The sequence below is a fragment of the Indicator indicator genome, chromosome 16 (genome assembly GCF_027791375.1).
Source record: "Indicator indicator isolate 239-I01 chromosome 16, UM_Iind_1.1, whole genome shotgun sequence".
NCBI lineage: Eukaryota > Metazoa > Chordata > Aves > Piciformes > Indicatoridae > Indicator > Indicator indicator.
Genome location: NC_072025.1, coordinates 556396 through 577959, shown reverse-complemented (window position 1 = coordinate 577959; position 21564 = coordinate 556396). Strand labels below are relative to the sequence as shown.

General features: G+C 58.1%; 1 protein-coding gene across 1 annotated transcript in view; it reads left to right on the top strand.

The window, feature by feature from the left end:
• The first annotated feature begins 16310 nt into the window (after positions 1-16310).
• ZNF609 (zinc finger protein 609) overlaps positions 16311-21564 on the top strand; it is a 55248-nt gene continuing 49994 nt past the window's right edge. Inside the window, exon 1 of the mRNA XM_054387931.1 lies at positions 16311-17154. Coding sequence (XP_054243906.1) covers positions 16408-17154 — 747 coding nt within the window. The 5' untranslated portion in view covers positions 16311-16407. The remainder of the gene's footprint in view (positions 17155-21564) is intronic.

Genomic DNA, 21564 nt, shown 5'->3' with positions numbered 1-21564 from the left:
TGCCCCACCTCGCCCCGCCCCGCCCCGCCCCGCCCCGCCAGGCGGACACCGGCGCGGCCTGCGCGGCGCGGCCCACAGGCGCGGGTGGCATGGCGGCCCCGGCGGCCGGCCCCTAGCTGCCGGCGGAACGGAGCAGAGTAGCGGTCAGGCGGCCCGATGGAGGAGACTTAGGGCCGCCCGGGACGGGAGAGGAGCCGGGTAAGTGCGGGCCGGGCCCGGCTCCATGGCGCCCCGCCGCTGTGTGTGTGTGTGTGGGTGGTGGTGGGGGAGGCGTCGGTTAGGGATCACCCGCGGCCGTTGGGCCTGGTCGCGGTCCCGCTTCAGTCGCCGTTGGGCCTGGGCTGTTAAGCCCGCCGCGGCCGTTGGGGGCCCGAGTTCCGTTCCCGGTGACCGTTGGGGCTTACCCCGCGGCCATTGATGCTGGGACACCCCCAAGCCCCCCTCCCCCTCTCCCCCATCCCGCGGCCTTTGAGCCCCGGCGCCCGGTTTTGCTTCCTTCCCGTGGCTGGGCGCCGTCGCCGCGGGCCAGTGACCGTTGGGATGAGGTTGTGTGCCCCCCCCTCCCCGGGACCGTTGGGGATGGTCCTTCTTCGGGTGTCGGGGTTTGTGGGGGTCTGGGTCCCCCCTTCCCCGGGGTGCGAGGCCACCCCCTTGGCGACCGCGGGGGTCACCTTCTCCGCGGCTGTGGCGCCGGGAGGGACCCCACGGGGCACTTGGGCCTGAAGGCTTCCCCCCGACCCGCGCCGGTGTTCGGATCGCCCCAGCTGCAGGGCGAGTTAGGGGCTGGCCGCCCGCGTGTCCCAGTGCCGCGGGGGTGTGGGGGGTGTCACGGATCGGAGCCGCGGTAGGTACCCCTGTGTGTGGGGTTACCGCCAGGGCAGGCTCCGGGGTGATCGTCGGGACTGAGGGGAGAACGGTGGGTCTGCGGTGGTGGCAGGATGCGGTTCCCGAGGGGCTGCTGTGTCCCTGGGAGGGGTGTGTGTGGTTTCTCTGACCCCCATCTCTGCGCACGGAGGGTTTTGGGGGACGCGAGGAATAGAGGGCTGGCTCCCCTGGGACGCTGCCCCTCAGCTCCTCCGGGGGGCTGCGGCCTCCCGCGGCGCGGTTCTCGGCACAAATCCCGGCGGATTCGGCGTTCCCAGGGGCGCGCAGCCAGTACGAGTCGCCTCGGCGTGTTTGTGGGTGGGGGCAAACACCGAGCACGGCTCCTCCTCCAGCCCCCCTCGAGGGGCTGCCCTCCGAAGAGGGCCCCTGGGCTTCTCGCGTAACGGTGCCCCGGTGCCGCGGGCCGGGCGGCGGCTCTCCTGAGCCCCCCCGCCCGACGCTGCCGCTTTCGGAGCCCCCCGTTCTTGAGGGGCCATGATGTCACCGGGACGGGAGGGGGGGGGGTGACACCGGCAGTGACAACGTGGCCGTGCCGGCGAGGCGGCCGCGGGTGGCTGCGGGGCGAGGACAGGATGGCTGTGCTCCCTGCCGTGGAGCTCTCCCCCCCGTTGCGTGCACCGGGAAGGTCACAGGTTCAGGTCTGGTCTGCGAGGCTTGGCTCCCCTCCATCTCCCAGCAGCCCTCTTTTTTTCCTTTTTTTTTTTTTTTTAATTTATTTAGCCTTTCCTTTTCCCCCACTTTCTGGGAAGGCCTTTTCCCCTCGGAGGCGGCGTTAGACACGCGGTGGTTTGCGGTGCACACCGAGGACCTCTCTGTTGCCCTTCCCCCCTCCCTCCCCCACGCCCCCCCCCCCGGCTCCAGAAGAATTGAGGTTGCTGGCATGTGGGGCTGGGGTGTGCAGCCTTCCTCGCCTGGACATCCTCAGGAAAACCTATTTCCACGCTTTGTGCCATGGCTCCAGCGCTGGGCTGCGCTGCACATTCCCAGCTCTTTGTTGGCGGTGCGCGCGGGCACGGCTCTCAGCAGACCCAGCCTCGCTGCTCTTATCGATCAGCTCTTCGCCGGCAACAATTGATAATCTAGGACTTGGGAGCCGGTTTTGGTGTCCAAACAAGCAGCAGTCCTTGCCCCTTTTACGCCCTGGGTCCTCCAGCCAGGTTTTCTCCCCTCCCGGTGGGGCAGAGCTGGCTGAGGGAGGGCGACGTGGGTGGCGGTGGCAGCGCGGTGGCCGTGCAAGGGACCAAGGATTTAATGTTTCACCTAAAGTGGCCTCGTGCTTAGGACAAGGGCTGAGAGCCAGTCGGAGCCACCAGGGGGAATTAATTACCAGGCAAGTTGTAATGATCTGTAATGGAGTGTGGCCGGCACACAGAGGGTGGGTTTTTTGCTTTCCTTTCTCAAGCTGGGCCTTGGTTTCCCACGGAGGCTGTTTGCAGTTTGTGGGTTGCCACGAGGATGCTCCTTAGCTGGTGTGGGCACAGAGGTGTCTCTTAACACAGGTGTTGCCCGCTTTCTGGAGGTGTTTGAGGCCTGCTTGGATGAGGCCTGGAGCAGCCTGGGCTGGTGGGAGGCGTCTGCCCATGGCAGGGGCTTGGAACTGGATGATGTTGAAGGTCTCTTCCAACCTGACCTATTCTATGAGTCCATGATCTCGATGTCCTCTGTGCCTGCTGAAAATGCTGTGGTGGCTTTGCAGAGGGGGAGAAGCTGATGCAAATGAGGGAGGTTGGTTGCAGTATCCTTCTCTGGAGACATTCAAACCCCACCTGGATGTGTTTCTATGTGCCCTGGCAGGGTGTTGGACTGGGTCATCTCTGGAGGTCTCTTTCAGCCCCTAACATTCTGTGATTCTGTGACCTCCAGCCCCATGCCATGGGCTGAGTGGCAACCACCAATAATCATAGAATCATAGAGTTGTCGGGTTGGAAGGGACCCCAAGGATCATCCAGTTCCAACCCCCCTGCCATGGGCAGGGACACCTCACACCACAGCAGGTTGCTCACAGCCACCTCCAGCCTGGCTGCAAAAACCTCCAGGGATGAGGCTTCCATCACCTCCCTGGGCAACCTGTGCCAGGCTCTCACCACCCTTATAATCTCTGGAGCTGCATGGCCACAAAGTCCCCTTGTGCTTGTGGCACCCACCTGGTTAGACACCAGGACACCTGCTTCTGCTGCTTCCAAACCTTCTTCCCTTTAAATCTCTCCCTGGAGGGAAGAACAGGACTTGCTGAGTGTGAAGGCAGTGGAGGGCTTCTCCTGCTGCGTTGGAGCTACCTGGCAGTTTGTCTGTCTTTGTTATGCATGCAGAAGGAGGCAGGGCCCGAGCTGGCTCCCTCTGGTTTGTTCTCAGGGCTGCACTGGGTTGGGATTTGCCTACAGATGATACTGGCAGCAGCTTCTCAATTTCGGCTGCATGCATTAAAGAGAGCCAGGGGCTGCCTCCTCTTCCTAGCCCTTCAGTGCCTTTTACAAGGGCTTGTTGTGATGGGGTGAGAGGGAATGGATTGAAGCTGGAGAAGGGAGAGGTTGAGACTGGCAATGAGGAAGAAATTCTTGGCAGTGAGGATCGAGAGACAGTGGAACAGGTTGCCCAGGGAGGCTGTGGATGTCCACTCCCTGGAGGTGTTGAAGGCCAGGCTGGATGAGGCCTTGAGCAACCTGGGCTGGTGGGAGGTGTCCCTGCCCATGGCAGAGGGTTGGAACTGGATGATCCTTGTGGTCTCTTCCAACCAAGCCCATTCTGTGATCCCTGCCAGAACATGGCAGGCAGTGTGTCCATGCTGTGACAGAGGCTGGGATCATGCTTTGGGGCTCAGCCCCAACAGGAGGGTGGTTGGGCACCAGAGTGGTTCTCAGCATTGTGATTGGCTCAGTGTTCCTGGGTCCCTCCTGAAGAGGGACTTCCCCCCTGCTTCCTCTGGCTCCTGCCTGGGGCTGGGAGTGGGGCTGCACCTGGGCTGGGGTGGGATTATGGCCTCTGGGTTCTGATGCAATGGCAGTCCCAGATGCCAGGCACTAAGCCTCTTGATCCCCAGCATTATGTAAATGAGCTGGGCCCAGGTAGGCTGTCAGGGGGCTGTGGCAGCCTGCCTGCAGTGTTGCCCATTGAGTGTTAGCACTGCTGATGCTGGCTGGTGGCCCTGACTGAGGGCAGGGCCCTCCTGGCAGTGGGCAGGTGCTCAGGGGAGCACTTTACTTTAGGTGCCAGGTCCCCACCAAAAGGAGGTGAGGCTGCAGGTGACCTTGCCAGGGGCTGGTGACAGCTCAGCCGTGCTCAGTTGCTCTAGGCAGTGAGTGCTGCAAGTGGATCAGCAGGAGATGGGGCTGGCTTCCCACTGAGGCTGAGGTGAGGTCTGTGCTGGTCTTTGCAAGCTTGCTGCAGATCATGGACTGAATGGTTCCTCAGCCTCCAGGCTGCCAGAGTGGTGCATCTGTTCTCAAACCTGCCCTGTGTTCCTTCACAGCCACTGATGGCTTGTGGTGAGACTTTTAGAGAAGCACTGAAGTCCCCAGAGCCCCTGGGCTGTCTGCAGTTCTCTCCTGCCACCTCTTCTGGTGCTTCTTGGGCACAGGTCAAGCATGGCTGAGCTCTCCAGGTACAGGGAGAGCTGCTCCTTTGAGGAAGCCATCATTGGGATGCTTGTGCTGTGGTGCTGGTGGCCAGGGGAAAGATGATGCTGTTGCAAGGGGCTGCCTGACTCCAGCAGGTCAGCAAAGCTGGGGAAGGGTCTAGAGCACAAGTCTGGTGAGGAGCATCTGAGGAGCTTGGGGTCATTCAGCCTGGAGAAGAGAAGACTGAGGGGAGACCTCATTGCTCTCTACAGCTCCCTGAGAGGAGGTTGTAGTGAGGTGGGGGTTGGGCTCTTCTGAGGAGCAAGAACAGGAGAAGAGGAAATGGCCTCAGGTTGCCCCAGGAAAGGCTTAAGTTGGCCATGAGGAACAATTTCTTCCCCAAAAGGGTTGTCACAGCCTGGCCCAGGCTGCTCGGGGCAGTGGTGGAGTCCCCATCCCTGGAGGGGTTTCGGTGCCTTGGAGATTTGGTGCTGAGGGCCAGGGTTCAGTGGTGACCTGGCAGTGCTGGGTTAGCTGTTGGCCCTGGTGATCTTGAAGGTCCAACCAAACCAATTCTGTGATTGTGATTGACTGTCCAGCAGAGTTTTGGGGGTGTTTGGAGTATCTTGAGGAGCTCATCTGCGTGTGAAGGACCTGTTGTAAGGTCAGGGGTAGGTTGATGAGCTGACTTGGAGCACGTGGCTGCCCTGGGAGCTCAGCAGTGGCCACATGCAGCTACTGAATCAGAGCTTTGCCCAGCATGGCAGCAGCTGCTCCACTCCATGTGCCCAACCTGGGCTGGCTCAGGTGAGCAAAGTCTGCTGCTTGGGTTTGGGGAGGAGAATAACACCAAAAAGATCCCAGTGGGATGTGACTCCTCCTGCCATTCCATTGGGTCAACCCCTGCTTCCCTGCAGTGCCTGGAGGTGTGTTGTGGGTTGGGAGGGAGGGAGGGAGGGGGTGAGCTCTGAAATCCTACAGACCTTAGAGCTGCTTTCCAGTATCTGAAGGGACCCTGCAGGAAGGCTGCAGAGGGACTTCTCCTGAGGGTGTCCAGAGCCAGGCCAAGGGGGAATGGTTTGAAGCTGAGGCAGAGCAGGATTAGAGTGGAGCTGAGGAAGTTCTGCGGTGCAACGGTGCTGAGACTCTGGAACAGGTTGCCCATGGAGGTTGTGGATGCCTCCTGCCTGGAGGTGTTCAAGGCCAGGCTGGGTGAGGCCTTGAGCAACCAAATCTAGTTGAAAAGTGTCCCTGCAGGGGCCTGGAGCAGATGATCTGTGAGGTCCCTTCCAACCTGAGCCATTCTGTGATCTTTGCCCTTGTCTGAAGCCTGGGAAGGGGCCAAGGCTGCCTGTGTGCTGTTCTGCTACAGGAACAAATAAAGTTCAGAAGTTCCTCCTTCTCCAGGAACAACATGAGAGCAAGCAAGTGAGCGTCTGTCCAAGCTGTGCTGCTGTGCACCCCTCTTCTCACGAGGCAGGGTTGTGATTGGGAGGCATTGCTCAGCTGGGATCACTCAGGTGCCCTTCCTTTGGATGGAGAAGACAGAAGTGAGGTGCTGCCTTCAGAATGGAGCCCTCCTGCACCTGCCTCTGGGGAGGCTGCAGCCATGAGAGCCCCACCTGGGGACTGGGACAGCCAGGGGCTTGGGGGACAGCTGGTAGTGAGGTGAGGAGCTTTGCAACCTCCAACACCCCCTAAGGAAAGGCTACAAATGGCTGGCTCGGAGGTGCCCACTGTGCTCCCACCAGTGCCCAGGAGCTGAGCTGCTGCCAGAGCTGCAGGTGCCTCTCTGCAGCCCTGCTGAGGGCACTGAGCAAGCAGGGGGAAAGGGCGAGCTCCAGCACTTACTCCAGTGGTTATTTATGCCCCTGGTTGTCTTTGGTCTTCAGCAGCTCTTCTTTCTTCCTGTCTCTGTGACTGATGCTCCAGGGATCTTTCCTGGCCACATCCATCTTGCTGCTTCCTCTGGCTGCTGACTTTCTCAGGCTGCTGGCAGCCTTCCAGCTCACGCACAGCTCGAGCTGAGATTTGCAACCTTCTGGGTTATTTTTATGTGCTCTCTACCCCCTTCCAGGCTGCTCATGAGGACAGGCCACCGATTCAGACACCTTCCAGCATCTTGTAGATCAGCTGAGTTCTGCACTGGGGTTAGCAGAAGGGTAGCCAGACAGGTTTGAAACCTGCAGAGCTGCTCCAGGTTCCTGGTGGAAAGCAGCTCTCTGCTCGAGGGACAATCAGCCCTCCAGGGCTGTCCCTGTGGGAAGCCTCCTGCTGCCAAACAGCTTTGCTCAGATGTCCTATTTTGAGGGCTTCATGTTGTGTTTGGCAGCAGCAGCCTGGCTGGGCTCAGAGTGGGCTTTGCAGGGGCAGCATAGCAGAGCACCACTGCTGAGCCACAGTGGCGCTGGCTCACCACAGCTGGGCTCATCTTAAGCACTTCTCACTTAGTCCTGGCTGGTCCTGGCTCACAGGGCTCCCTTTTGCCACCCTGTAGCTGCCAGTGGTCCCTGGGTCAGCCTTTGGCAGCAGAATGCCATGGGCATGGCTCTCTGCTGCCCATTCTTGCCAGGCAGCTGGGGTGCTGCGTGTGCTGGCACTGTGATACCTGCAGACATGAGTTGTGCAGGGGATGCAGGTTTGGAGTGAAGGTGGAGCTGTGTCACTGGTTACTGATAAACTATCCTGTGTCTGAAGGGGACTACAGGCAGGCTGGGCAGGGATTGTTCAGAAGGGGCTGTGGGAATAGAACAAGGGACAATGGTTTGAAACTGGAGCAGGGCAGAGTTAGGTTGGACATCAGGAGGAAGTTCTGCACAGTGAGGCTGGGGAGACACTGGAACAGGCTGCCCAGGGATGTGCTTGAGGCCCCATCCCTGGAGACATTCAAACCCAGCCTGGATGTGTCCCTGGGCAGCCTGCTCCAGCTGGAGGTGTCCCTGCTGAGCGCAGGGGGCTGGCTAAGATGACCTTTGGGGGTCCCTTCCAACCCAATGCAGCTCCTGAAACTGTATGACAGCGACACGGTGGAGTGTGCAGGGAGGTGCCTCAGAGCAGCTCTGAGCTCGCAGGCAGGAAGCTGGCTCCATTATTTTCCCCACTAAATTCCTTTTCTTCCATGCATGGGGGTGTTTCAATTCCTCTTTTCCAGTACAGCCAAATGTTACAAGATCTGGGCACCAGCTGAGGTTGGTGAACAGGGATCTGAGTGCTGAGGTTGCTGAGAGAGTTCTTGGCCATTGTCAGCTGCTGGAGATTTTGAAGTCACAGAATTGTAGAGTCACAGAACTGTTTTGGTTGGAAGAGAGGAAGAGACCTTTAAGGTCATGGAGTGCAAACATTAACCCAGCACTGCCAGGTCACCACTAAACCCTGGCCCTCAGCACCACATTTCCACAGCTTTGAAATCCCTCCATGGATGGGGACTCCACTACTGCCCTGGGCAGCCTGCGTCAGGTCTTGACAACCCTTTTGGGGAAGGAATTGTTCCTCATGGCAAACCTGAACCTCCTCTGGCACAATTTCAGGCCATTTTCTTTTCTGTCACCTGAGACTAGGGAGAAGAGACCAATCCCACCTCACTGCAGCCTCCTCTCAGGGAGCTGTAGAGAGCAATGAGGTCTCCCTCAGCCTCCTCCACACCAAACCCCCCCCAGCTCCCTCAGCTGCTCCTCCCAGCCCTCTTCTCCAGACCCTTCCCCAGCTTTTTGGCCCTTCTCTGGACCCTCTCCAGCCCCTCAATGTCCTTCTTGGAGTGAAGGGATGAAAGCTGACCCCAGGACTCAAAGTGCAGCCTCAGCAATGCTGAGTTCAAGGGGATGCAGTCACTTCTGGGCCCTGCTGGCTGCACTGTGGCTGACAGAATCTGATAGAAGTCTCCCAGGCCATGGATGCTGGAAGAAGGCCTGCCCGGTGTTTTTGGATGAGCAGGTTACAGTCCAGCCAGTGCCCAGAGGAGCAGCCCAGCTTGAGTCTTGCTGCTCCCTGCTGATGTCTGTGCCAGTGCCCTGAGGGCTGTACTGAAGTGCTGGCTGTGTCTGTTCCACCTCAGGTGTGCCTGAAGCTCTTCTAGGCCATGCTGCTGCTTTCTCCTCCTGCTGTGACCTTTCCTGCTCGTCTGGCTCCTGCCTGGCAGGAGCTCTCTCAGCTCTCCATAGGAGTGCTCCTAGTGCAGGCATGTTGCTGGACTTCAAGAGTGGCTACAAAGGGGATGAAGGTTCTCTCTTCACAAGGAGCCACATGGAGAAGTCAGGGGGCGATGGATGCAAGGTGCAGCAGGAGAGGTTTCATCTCAGCATTAGAAAGAAATTTTTGATGAGAAGAACAATCATTCAGTGAAACAACCTTCTCAGGGCTGTGGTGGAGTCCACAGCACTGAAGGTGTTCAAGATGTGACAGGGCAGGCTGGGAGATCACAGAATCGTTTATGTTGGATAGGACCTTTAAGATTTTTGAGTCCAGCTGCTAACTCAGCACTGCCAAGTCCACCACTAGTCTCATCTGGGCTTTGTTTCCTGTAGAAGGTTGGACCAGGTGACTTTTCAAGGTCCCATCCACCCTGGCCTGCTCAGCAGCTGTGAGCTATGTTGATGCTGGTGTGTGAGGGTGGTACCTGCTCAGCTGCACACCAGGGAAGGGACTCCAGCAGTGCCATTCGGTGGAGAGCTGAGTGTGCCCAGGAGGTGGAGAGCCTGGAGAAGAAGGCTCTGGGGAGACCTCAGAGCTGCATTTCAGTATCTGAAGGGGACCTCCAGGCAGGCTGGGCAGGGACTGTTCAGAAGGGGCTGTGGGAATAGGACAAGGGACAATGGTTTGAAACTGGAGTGGGGCAGAGTTAGGTTGGACATCAGGAGGAAGTTCTGCACAGTGAGGCTGGGGAGACACTGGAACAGGCTGCCCAGGGATGTGCTTGAGGCCCTGTCCCTGGAGACATTCAAACCCAGCCTGGATGTGTCCCTGGGCAGCCTGCTCCAGCTGGAGGTGTCCCTGCTGAGTGCAGGGGGGTTGGACAAGGTGACCTTGGGGCATCAACCTGATACTATCTGTGAAGGTGGTGTTTGCCTGCTGTGCTTCAGGGCAACAGAGTGCTGTGTGCTGCCTTCCTGTGCCACCTCCTCCAGCTGAGGGCCAGGCACTTGCTTGGGTGATGTCTCTCCAGCTGTTGGTTTTCTTGAAAGGTGATGCTCTGGCCTTGTCTGCCTGTGGGTGCAGCAAGTGGCAGCTATGTTTTGTTCAGTACAGAGGTAGGGAGCTTGGAAACCCGTGAGGCTTGAGAGCCAGCAGAATGGAATAGCTGTAGGCTGCAGAACTGGGGGCTCTCCAGGCTGGGACTTTGCTGGTGACACTGCTGAGAGCAGTGGGAGGATTAAAGAGGAGCTTGTTCCATCTCTGCCCATTATGCAGTATAAGGGAAGGGCTGAAATGCTTCCTCCTGTTTTCCCCTTTCTGTGTGCCTGGCCTGGTGGTGATGTGTTTGGCTTGTTGGGAGTGGAGGGGGGAGCAAGAGGGTCTTGCTAGGGTGGCATTGCTATGGAGCCTTGTTGAAGGCTTTCACTGTGAGGGTGCAGGAGCCCTGGAGCAGGCTGCCCAGAGGGGTTGTGGAGTCTCCTTCTCTGGAGACATTTAAGACCCACCTGGATGTGTTCCTGTGTGACTGCCCTGCTCTAGATCTCTGGAGGTCCTTTCCAGCCCTGGCCTGAGTTTCTCCTCAATGCCTCTTTGATGAAAGAAATGTCAGCAGGGAGCGAGCGCTGAGTTTAGCTCATCTGCTGAAGTGTGCTCTTCAAACACAGCCAGCATAAGCTCTGCCACCACTTGCTCTTATCTCCTAGCACCAGGTTTGCTGGGCTCCTGTGCTGTGGGCTTGCTGAGGGTGGGTGTGAAGGTCATGAGGTTCAGTTTTGATGCAGCTGCATCCTTTGCCTGGTGATGAATGTGAAGTTGATGCTTGAGCAGTGTGTACTTGGTAGCAGGTGGGTGTTGTGAGTGATAAATCTCCTGAGCTTTTCTCCAGCTTGGATGATAGCCTGGTCACATCTACAGCAGAGAGGCCTTTGCTCACCTCCCATCTTAGGATTGTGGAACAGAATCATGGAATTGGTTTGGTTGGAAGAGACCTTTAAGACCACTAAGTCCAACTATTAATCCAGCACTGCTACACCGCCACTGAACCATGGCCCTCCCTTCTCTGGGGCTTTTAACTCCCTCCAGGGATGGGGACTCCACCACTGCCCTGGGTAGCCTGGGCCAGGCATTGACAACCCTTTCAGGGAAGAAATTGTTCCTCATGGCCAATCTAACCTCCCCTGGTGCAACTTGAAGCTGTTTCCTCTTGTCCTGTCCTTGTTCCTTGAGAGAAGAGCCTGACACCCACCTCGCTGCAGCCTCCTCTCAGGGAGCTGTAGAGAGCAATGAGGTCTCCCTCAGCTTCCTCTTCTGCACACCAAACCCCCCAAGCTCCCTCAGCTGCTCCTCACCAGCCCTCTTCTCCAGACCCTTTCCCAAGCTTCGTTGCCCTTCTTTTGACCCTCTCCAGCCCCTCAATGTCCTTCTTGGAGTGAGGCTCCCACAAGTGTCCTCAGGATTTGAGGTGCATCTTTCTCCACCTCCATTCTCTCGCAGTGACCTCAGCTGTCCTGATTTTGTAATGCCTGCCCTGAAATACTTCAGGCTTTTCTCCAGGCTGCCAGCGAATGACTCACGGCTCGAGAGCTGCCCAGTATCAGGTTCATTTCCAGTGTCAAGGCTCAGCCTGCGGGAACTTGGGAGTCCCAGGACAAGTTGCGTGAGGTGGCTGCGGGCGCTGCAGTGCATGCTGGAAGCTGTAGTCCCCGCGGGTGCAGCTCCATGTTCACAAAAAGAAGGATCGCTCCATTTTATTCAAATTGGGCTCGGCCATCTCCCTCCTGGCAGCTTGCTGGCGCCATCCCGCTCAGCCCCGAGAGCCACCCAAGTTCTGGCGAGGAGGCGGTGGGAGAGCAGCTCCTCCATCGCAGCCCGTGCCCGATGGCACAGCCGAGCCAGCAGCTTGCGGTGGCCGTGGGGGGACCCTGCCCCTGTTGGGTGGCAGTTCTGGAGGGTGTCATGGTAAATCTCCTTTGTCTGCTGTGGCTTGACTGATGTATGGGGGAGAGCAAAGCCTCCTCCCCTGCGTGATTTCTTGAGCTGAAAGCAGCAAGTGAGTGAGGAAGCTCCTTTGTGCGGCTCTCTCGTCTCCTCTTGTGCGTGCCAGCTGGCTCACGTTCAACCTTTCTCTTTTTTTCCTCTCCTTCTCCCCCATCTCCAGAGAGAGGGGGTGGGGAGGGAGGGGGGACATCTTGGAAAGAAAGCTGCAGAAAAGGCATGGGAGTTACTGAACAACAACAAAAAAAATCCAACCCAAACAAGCCCAGCTGGGGGATTTACAAACGTGGTGGTGGTGGTAGGAGCTTAGCGTGGCAGTTCAGGCAAGGCAGGAATGTTTTCCAGCCGCCCTCCACCCCAGCCCCGGCTCTCTGCAGTCGTAAAAGGAAACAGAAAGGGATCTTATGCGGAGGCAGCACATGGGGAGAGCGGCCGGCGGGCTGCCAGCCGCGGGAGGAAGGGCCCTGGCTCCGCGGCCCCTCATGGAGCGGGGCCGGCGGCTCAGGGGGAGCGCTTCGGGGTCTTGGCGAAACACAGGGGCCGGCGGCTCGGCCATGACTGCGCTCCCGTGGCTGCCTTTGCCTCCCCTGGGACAAACCAGAGGGGTCTGTGTTCTTTCCAGGTTCACCCCCATCTCCCCAGGCCCCTCTGCTGCCCTCCTCATGCCCTGCGGGGGGAAACCCAGCAGGGTCGTGGGTCCCCAGCCCCCCCATCTCTGCCGCTCCTTCCTGCGGGCATTCCTGAAAGTTAATCAGGGTGAAAATTGCAGTCGGTCATGTCTGGAAGCCACCAGAGGCTGATCGTGGAGTGCTGCAGGCTGGAGCACATGGCTGTGAGACAGTCTCTCTACGTGTGGGCTGGTTGCTGCCAGGAGAAGAGCTTTCTCCTGCGCCTCCCTACCCTTGGGCGTTCAAGTCCTTCCCCGCTTGGGTTCCTTGACTTCCGGTGGCGGCGGCGCGGGCCGGGCCGCCGAGCACCCTGCACGTGTTTCAGCACAAAGAGCTGGGGGCTCGCCGCCGCTGCGCTGCCTTTTGAGGGCGAGCTCCTCTTGTTTGCAGAGCTGTCTCTCTAGGTGTGCTTGCAGCTCCCGAAGTGAACTTTCAGGTTTGTCTCTTCATAGGCTTGGCTCATTCCCAGCCCGTGGATGCGGATTGGAGAGGTCTGGGGCACCTAATGGAGCTGAATTATTCATGTCTGGTGCTGTATGTGTGCAGCATTCCCAAGCAGAAAGCTGTCTCCTTGTAGGATCTGTGCTCCAGGACTGCTCTTAAAACGCTTTGTTGGCAGGTCTCCAGGCCAACAAGTGAGCACATGCTTTTCATGTTGCTTGGGGATCAATCCCAGGATGGCAGGAGGTAAGGGGAAGGACACGTTTAGAGCCGAATCAATCTCCTTGCCTGCTTTTGGAGTCGCTGGGATTTGTGGCTGCAGAGCAGGCAGGGGCTGGAGAGCACCCCGTGCTGCTCCAGCACGGGCAAAACAGGCACTGGGAAAGGGACCTCTTGGAGCTGTGGGAGCCAGGGGGCTCTGCCTGAAGCAATAACTGTGTGGCAGGGTGAGATGCTCTAGGGGTCTTGCTTGGGAGAGGGACCCAAAACACTGCTCCAGCTGTAGAGGTGGCGCTGGCCGTTGGGAGAACAGACATGGGGAGTCAGGGTGGGGATCTCAGGGAGGGGGTGTTTGAGCTGTGGGAAATGCTGTAGAGCAGTGGGTGATGTTCAAGGGATACCCCACCCTCAGATTGCATAGTGGTGTCCCAGCCTTCAGCCCTGGACCACCCCAGTCCCTCTTCCTGCAGTGACACCGCCCGAGCTCCTGTCCCCCTGCCCCACGCACTGCTCTTGCAAACCCAGCATGTTCTTGTCTGTCCTGTTTGCAGGTTCCTTCCCTCTGCCTTAGCAGCACCTTGGCTCCCTTGACACCTCCTCCGAAGGGTGAATGTTTTTTTTTCCCCTCTTGTTTTTGAAGCCTTTGATTGTTGCTGGCTCTGTAATCAGCAGGGACCCAGTGGACTTCTGGGCTCCTTCTTCCTTTTGTTGCGGTAGGAATTGGCAAGCGCCGCTGCTGTTTGCATAGTTTCAGACCAAAGTCCTGCTCATCTGCTCTCCTTATTCCATAGATACAAACAAGGTTCACATCCCTGTGTGTGCATGTCCCTGTGCATGCTGCAAAACCAGACAGGTGAGTTCCCAGGGCCAGATGAGAGCAGGCATCGCTGGCACTGCTGCAATACAGCCCTGCAGATTGCCTGGCGCCTTCCCGTGGCTACCAGGCCAGCTCCATGGCTGTCTGTCTGCCTGTCCCTCTGACCTGAGCTGGCAGTGTCCCTTCACACGCTCCAACCTTGGGTGGGTGGCTCCTGGAGTTGGAGTCTGAGGCTCGTCCTGTCCAGGTCACTCACATGGGGTCCTGTGCAGCAGCGCCATGTTCTCAGGCCCTGCCCCCTGGGGTTGTGGCTGGAATGCTGTGGCTTACCTTGGGGCTGGGAAGGGGCTGTTGTTCTTCCACCTTCGTGCCAGCTTTGCCCAACTGGACAAAGGAGCTGCCGTGGCACTGCAGCACAAAGGGAGCTGGCTGCGGCAGTGCCGGCCGAGGGCTCCGCACCGTGCCCGTGGGAGCTGCCCACTGCTGCCTGCCACAGTGCTCTGCAGAGGGGCAGGGCGGTGGGGCCAGGCTGGAGAGCCCCCAGCTGAGGGCTGGGCAGGAGGAGGAGAAGGTGGAGGCAATGGAAAGCCGCAGGGCAGCTTTGGGAAGCTGTTAGCGGCTCCGGAGCATAAAGTGCTCTGCTGCTCCGGCACTTCCCTGCCGTGGTGAGGAGGAAAGGTCAGCACCGTGCGCTGCAGCCTGCTGCTGGCCGCGGCGCTGGGTTAAGGCGCTCGGTAATGACCTGTCGGGGAGCGCCTTAGGAGCTGCACAGGGCTGGGATGCTGTGGGGAGCAGATGGAAAATGGTCTGGCTGCGGCAGGCTGGCTGATGAAAGAATCCCTGGCATTTTTACAGTGTTTGCATCTCTGGAAGCGCACCATGAAGCTGCTTTCCAGGCTCCTGCCTGCTGGGGCTTGAAGAAATTTCTCTGTGTGTGGGTTGTTGGTTTTTTTTGTTGTTGGTTTTTTTTCCCCCCTCTTCTCATTTCTCTTTTAGTCACCTGTTTTTGAAGTGTTGCTTCTAAATAGTATGAGGAGCCAGCAGGCCCAGAGCACAGTGGGGAAGGGGAGGACAGAGCTGCTGGACAGGAGCTGCCTCCAAATGGGTGGTCAAGGATTCCTTCAGAGATGTAGCTGTAGGACCAGGGACAGTGGTCTGAAATGAGAGCAGAGCAGATTGAGATTGGATGTGAGGAACAAGTTCTGCACCAGGAGGCTGCTGGAACACTGGAATAGGTTACCCAGGGAGGTAGTTGGGGCCCTATCCCTGGAGATATTCAAGGTCAGGCTCAACAACGCTGTGAGCAACCTGATCTAGTGGAGAATGTTCCTGCTGCGTGTAGGGATTGGACTGGGTGACCTTTGGAGGTCCCTTCCAACCCAAACCATTCTATGATTCTGTGTGGAGAGTGGGCTGCGTGGATGGCTGCTGGGCAGAAGCTGTTTCATGTGTTAATTATCTGTCCTCAGCTCATCTCAGCTCATCATCTGCCACCAGCTCATCTCAGCAACCTACTTGGCACTTGCTCAGGTTGCTGTGGATGTCCTTTTTTGTTTGTCTCTCCCCATCAGGGACAGGGCAGCAGCATATGGTGAAGATGTCCAGTGTTTTAGTCTGGGTGTGGGGAGGAAGTGCTTCTCAGTGAGGGTAGGAAGACAGTGGCACAGGCTGCCCAGGGAGGCTGTGGCTGCCCTCTGCCTGGAGGTGTTGAAGGCCAGGCTGGATGAGGCCTTGAGCAACCTGGGCTGGGTGGGAGGTGTCCCTGCCCATGGCAGGGGGTTGGAGCTGGCTGAATTGTGAGGTCACTACCAACTGTTCTGTGAGTCAATGGATCTAAGGGCAGGGAAGATAAGGAGCTGGGAAGCCAGGGGGAGGAATTTTGGGCTAGCTGGGGTCAGCCATGGTGTGGGCAGGCAGGGCTGGTCTCACTCTTCCCAGTTAAGACCAGGAACCTGTTCCTGTGTTTCCCAGTCCTCAGCTGGGGCTGGTTGTGCTGAAGGTGCTGGTGGTTTAAGGTCCCGCAGCTGGGCTGTGTCCTGTCGCCTGGCGGTGCGGGATGCAAACCCTGCACTTGCTGCTGCTGTGTGGACTTTGTGATGAGTCCCCAGTGTCACAGGCACTCGAGCCTGGGATTTATTTCCCACCCAGGCACTCGACTTCCCCAGCGAGTAGCTCTTGTCTGTCGCAGGGAAGCTGGCATGGAGAGGAGCCCTGCTGCTGGGTGGCATCAGCAGGAGAGGCAGCAGCCCTCCCTCCCAGGGCTGCGCTGGGTGAGTCGGAGGGGCATGGTGAGCAGGGCCACGTGTGAGTAATGTCTTGTTGGAGCCCAGAGTTGCGACCTGCCAGGGCTGCCATTGATCCAGAGAGCCCTGCCAGATGGCTGCTGTGCTGGATCACTGAGGAGCAGCCCCAGCCTGGGGTGCGGCTGGCAGGAGGCCGCTGCCTTGTGCTGCATGCTGGAGGATTTGGGGGGTTCCAGCCTGCCCAGAACCTCTCCTGCCTGTGTGCCTGGCTGCTGGTGAAGGCAGACCTGCCTACCCAGGGCTCTTCCTGCGTAACCTTCTCCTCTTCTTGCTCTTTCCAGCAGCGATGCCGTCACCTGGGCAGATCCCCACTGGAAGCCCCCCGAGGACGTAGGTGACCCCCAGGGCGTGGAGCGGCAGGGAAGAGCTTTGAACCGTGAGGGGTTGTTAACTCTAAGATGTCCTTGAGCAGCGGAGCTTCCGGAGGGAAAGGAATCGATGCGAACCCGGTTGAGACATACGACAGCGGGGATGAATGGGACATTGGTGTAGGGAACCTCATCATTGACCTGGACGCTGATTTGGAGAAGGATCAGCAGAAACTGGAAATGTCGGGCTCCAAGGACGTGGGGCTCCCAGCGCCCAACGCCGTGGCAACCCTGCCAGATAACATCAAGTTTGTCAGCCCGGTGCCGGGCCCGCAGGGCAAGGAAGGCAAATCCAAGTCGAAAAGGAGTAAGAGTGGCAAGGACAGTGGCAAGCCGACCCCGGGGACCTCCTTGTTTACTCCCAGCGAGGGAGGAGGTAGCAAGAAGGAGGCTCAAGGACGCTCTGGGGACAGTGCGAACTCGGGCAGCTTGGTGCCTGCCGTCACCCCAAAGGGCTTGGAGAAGTCGGCCAAGGCATCCCGCAGCGTGGCCAGCTCCAAGAAGGAGAAGGAGGGAGGCTCGTCCAAAAGCAAGAAGGAAAGGAGTGAGGGCACAGGGGCTGCGGCCGAGAAGGAGCCCAGCGTGCTGCAGCCCCTGGCCTTGGCAGTGAGGGTGGGACAGTATGATGGGGGCCAGGGGCCAGAGCCTGCTGCTGCCGAGCAGCTTGGGAGTATAGCAATCGACACAGGAGCGGCGCTCAACACCCTGGGCGTGAAGGCGGAGCTGGAGGATGGGGACAGTGAGTGCCGGCAGCTGAAGAAGGTGAAGGCGGAAAAGGTAAGACCGGTGGTGGGCTGGGGGTGTGTCTCAGTTCAAGCCCTCAGAAACAGGCCCTGCCTCCAGCCTGGTAGAGGAAAGGGATAATGGAGACAGCAGAGTCTGTTGGGATGTGTTTGTGAGATGGCAGCAGCCTCAAACCATGACAGGGTGGAAGTGATGCTGCTGCTCTGCTCTGGAGGTCACCCCTGTGCCAGGGAGAGGAGGGACTGCGGCTTGTAGCACTGGGCACTAGCACTGGTGAACAGCTGGCACCTCCTGCTTCTGGCATGAAGACAACTTGTGCTGGGAGGGCACTGGTCAAGCTCTGCCTGGCTTCTGGCAGCTGTGTGTCAGCAAGCTGCCTGCAGTCACTGTGTATCACAGCACCATCATGCTATACCCTCCGGGGGTTGGTTTCTGTACCCAGCAGCTCCAAGTTTCTCCAGCTCCTTGCTCTGCGGGAGGAGACAGGGCTGCAACGAGGGTGATGTCCCAGTGCTGTGCCTGCTGCAGCTCCCAGGGGTGCCTGTTGGCTGCCATGCTCTGCTTCCCAGTGGCTTCCCCCTGAGTGCCAAAGCTCCCTGTGGCTCCCACAGGAATTTTATTTCTCTCTGCTTGCGTCATTTACGGAGAAGGAGACCTCAATGGGTTAGTGACCATGGGCTCTGGGTGTGCAGGGCTCACAAGAGCTGCCTCCTCATTCCTTGGTCTGCCATTGGTACGTGGGCTTTGTCCCACTGGTGGTGACAGCCCCAGGCCAGCATGTTGCTGTGGATGCTCTGCTGAGTGTTGCTTCAGCTTGAGCATGTAGCAGCGATGCTGAGCCCACTGAGCTGCTCTTCCAGGTCACCAGGCTGGGGAACAGGAAGCCCTGACAGCAGTCTGTCTGTCTGTCCATCAGAGTGGTGTTTGGCTCTGGGTGTGGCTCAGCTTGAGTCATAATCACAGTGGCTGGTGTCACGTCGGTGCATGGCTGGGGGAAGACTTGGAGTGCTTGGAGCAGAAGCTGTCCCACAGCGGCTGCAGGTGTGGTGTGGCTGCTCCGTGCCTAGGGTGAGCATCACCAGTGTGTGGGGCTGTGCTTGGAGCTGTTCAGCCCTGTTGCCATCAACACCTGCTGGGGTGTTGGGAGAGCAGCTGTGGAGCTGTTGGGGTGTGCATCACCCTGTGTGCAGCTGGGAGCTGTTGGGGTGTGCATCACCCTATGTGCAGCTGGCAGTTCCCTAGGAAGGCTTCTGCTTGGCCCTGGGGATCGTGGTGTTGGGCACCAGGAAGGGATAGGTGCATCTGGAGAGTTGCTGAGGCCAGTTTGATGTTGAGATTTTTGGGGTTTTTCCACCTGCAAAAAGAGCAGGTCGAGAAGGGAGGGTGGGAGAAGAGCTGCTAAGTAGGTCAGCACTTCCTGGGCTTGAGAGGAAGACTCCTGGGGCAGGTGGCTGAAGCCTGTAAATTAAAGGAGCAGTGTGGAGACAATATGTGGTGTCCTTGTTCCTTCTGGCAGCAGAACCAGAGTGAGTGAAAGCAGGAGGAGATGCTCTTGCTCTTTGCCATGATAGACTTGAGTGCTGCTGCAGAAAGCTGTGGTTGCTGGAAGCTCACTGATGCTCTAGGGCACCTCAGTGTGTCTGGAGGAGGAACCAATGGCAAGGGTGTACAGGGCAGTGTCTTTTGGCTTGGAAAACGCCTGAGTAGAGCTGGAGCTTGAGAAGTGGTTTGGGAAATATCTCAACGTGTTGCCTGTTGTGTTCCTTCCTAGCCATCTGATGCTGGCCACTTTCAGAGCCAGCACTGGGGCTGGCTGGACCTTTGGTGCTGTTCTGTGTGGCTTGGTTTTACTATTGAATGTTTATTGTTGCACTGATGGAGCTGCAGAAACCTTTTGCAGGTGGGAAGGCCAAAGTGGGGATTATAAAGACAGGGACCAAACATCATGGACCTTGACAGGCTGGACCTTGGGTACCTGTGAACCTCAGGAAGTCTCACCAAAGCCAATTGTGATGTCATACACTTGGGTTGGGCAACCCCCAGTATAAATGCAGCCTGGGGGATGGAGGGCTGGAGAGCAGCCCTGAGCACTTGGGGGTGCAAAGCTGGAGATGAGCCAGCACCAAGCTCTACTAGTCCAGAGCCAGCCCTGTCCTGGGATGATCCCCAGCAGCGTGGGCAGCAGGGGCAGGGAGGGGATTCTGCTGAGACCCCTTTGCAGTGCTGGGGAAGCTCCGGAGCCCTCAGCACAGCACAGACAGGGCCAGAGCAATGCTGGCAGGGTTGGAAGCCCTCTGCTGTGAGGCCAGGTTGGGAGAGTTGGGGTGGTTCAGCCTGGAGAAGAGAAGGTTCCAAGGAGACCTTCTGGTGGCCTTTCAATATGTAGCCAGGGCTGCTGTGGAACAAGAGGATCCTGTTCCAAGCAAAGTATTTTATCATCTCTGTACAGATGCCTGGGGGGATGGTTCTGCCCTTGCATTTGTTCAGATTGATGAAGACTCAACCTGGAGGCTTGAAGCCTTGTTTTGAGAGGTGATTTAGCATCTGGATCTGCAGGAGAAGGTGTTTCTGTTCAGGAGGAAACCTCAGCTGAGCTTTGTCAGCCTCCTGGGGTAGATACGTGGCCTCCTCTGAGGCAGGGAAGCTGTGGGTGAGGAGAAGAAAGGTGCCTATGTGGTCATGAGTGAGAAAAGCAGCTGAACATCTTGAGGAGGAGCCTGAGGATGGTCTGGTGGCTGGGACAGGGTGGAGGGGATGAGTTGGAGTTGTGTTGGGCTTTTCCTGTCTTCCTGGAAGCTGCAGAGATGGCCCCAAATGCCGTGTGTGGAGTCTAAAGGACAAGTGAAGAGTGGAGGTAGCTGCTGGCTGCAGGAGGGCAGCTCCTCCCAGGAATGCATTGGTGGGATGAAAGATGTGCTGGAAGGTGTCCAAAGAAGGGCCATGAGGATGAGCTCTGGAGACAGCCTGAGAGAGTTGGGGTTGTGCAGTCTGGAGAGGAGAAGGCTCCCAGGAGACCTTCTTGTAGCCTTCCAGGATCTTGGGGGGGCTCCAATAAAGCTGGGGAGGGACTTTTGAGGGTGCGAGGGAATGATAGGAATGGGGGGATGGAGCAAAACTAGAAATGGGTAGATTGAGATTGGATATCAGGAAGAAGTTCTTGCCCATGAGGGCGGTGAGAGACTGGCACAGTGTTGCCTGGGGAGATGGTGAAAGCCTCATCCCTGGAGGTTTTTGCAGCCAGGCTGGATGTGGCTGTGAGCAATCTGCCCTAGTGTGAGGTCTTCCTGCCCATGGCAGGGAGGATGGAACTGGATGAGACTTGAGGTCCCTTCCAGCCCTGACAATTCTGTGATGGATTCCTGCAGGCCTCGGAGCAGACCCTGCCTGGGAAGTGAGAAGCTTGCTCAGACCGAAACAGGAACTGCCGCACTGTGACTCAGCCCAGGCTTTGGTCTCCAGCAGCCTGTCCTCTCCTTAACCCTGTGTTGCTCCTGCTTCCCTTTCGGGCAGGCAGGCTGGGCTCTGTCTGGGGATGAAGGCAGAGTTTCTCTCTTCCTCCACCGACTCCAGCCAGGGCTAGATGACCTTGCAGCGCCTGCATGTGTGCCGAGCAGTCAGCCTGCAGCCAGGAGGTTTTGTTGTCTCTACTTGGCTGCGTGAAGAACCTTTCAGCAGCCAGTGTTTGTCCCTGATGAGGTGCTTCAGAGGCAGTCGAGCTGGCTCTGCGCCCCTCCTCCTGCTTTGTGCTCTTTAAATCTCTCTGTAGGGTTTGCAGCCCTGGCTGGCTGCAGCAAGGAGCTTTGCTCTGGGTTTGTTCAGACATCCTTTCATGTCAGCAGGTGCTCCGGGGTGGCCCTGGCTGAGACTGCCGTTGCTGCTGTGTCTGACATCATGGTGATGGAGCCCGTGGCCATGGCCCACAGGCTTGATGAAATGTGTTTTGCTGCTGTCACCCTGTGGCTCCTCAGGTCGCTGCTTCCCTGGGTGAAGCCTCAGGAACCAAAGAGCTGAAGTGCCCTTTTCCTGGGTGTGTGTCTGGGCTGTGTCGAAGCCTCCTGTTGTGGCATGCCCTGGCTTGTTACCTGCCCTGGCTTGTTACCTGCCCTGGCTTGTTACCTACGCTGCTTGAGCCATCACCAGGAATGAGGCTGATCTCCTTTGGTTGGAGGAGACCTTTAAGATCAGGGAGTCCAACAGCTAACCCACCACTAAACCATGGCCCTCAGCACCACACCTCCAGGGCTGGGCACTCCACCACTGCCCTGGGCAGCCTGGGCCAGGCCTTTGCAACCCTTTCAGGGAAGAAATTGTTCCAAATGTCCCACTTAAACCTCCCCTTTGGGAATCTGGAGGCTGTTCCCTCTTGTCCTATTGCTTGATGAAACCCATTGGCACTTACCCCGTGGAGACCTGGCAGGTCTCTGGTGTGGGCAGAGCACCTGG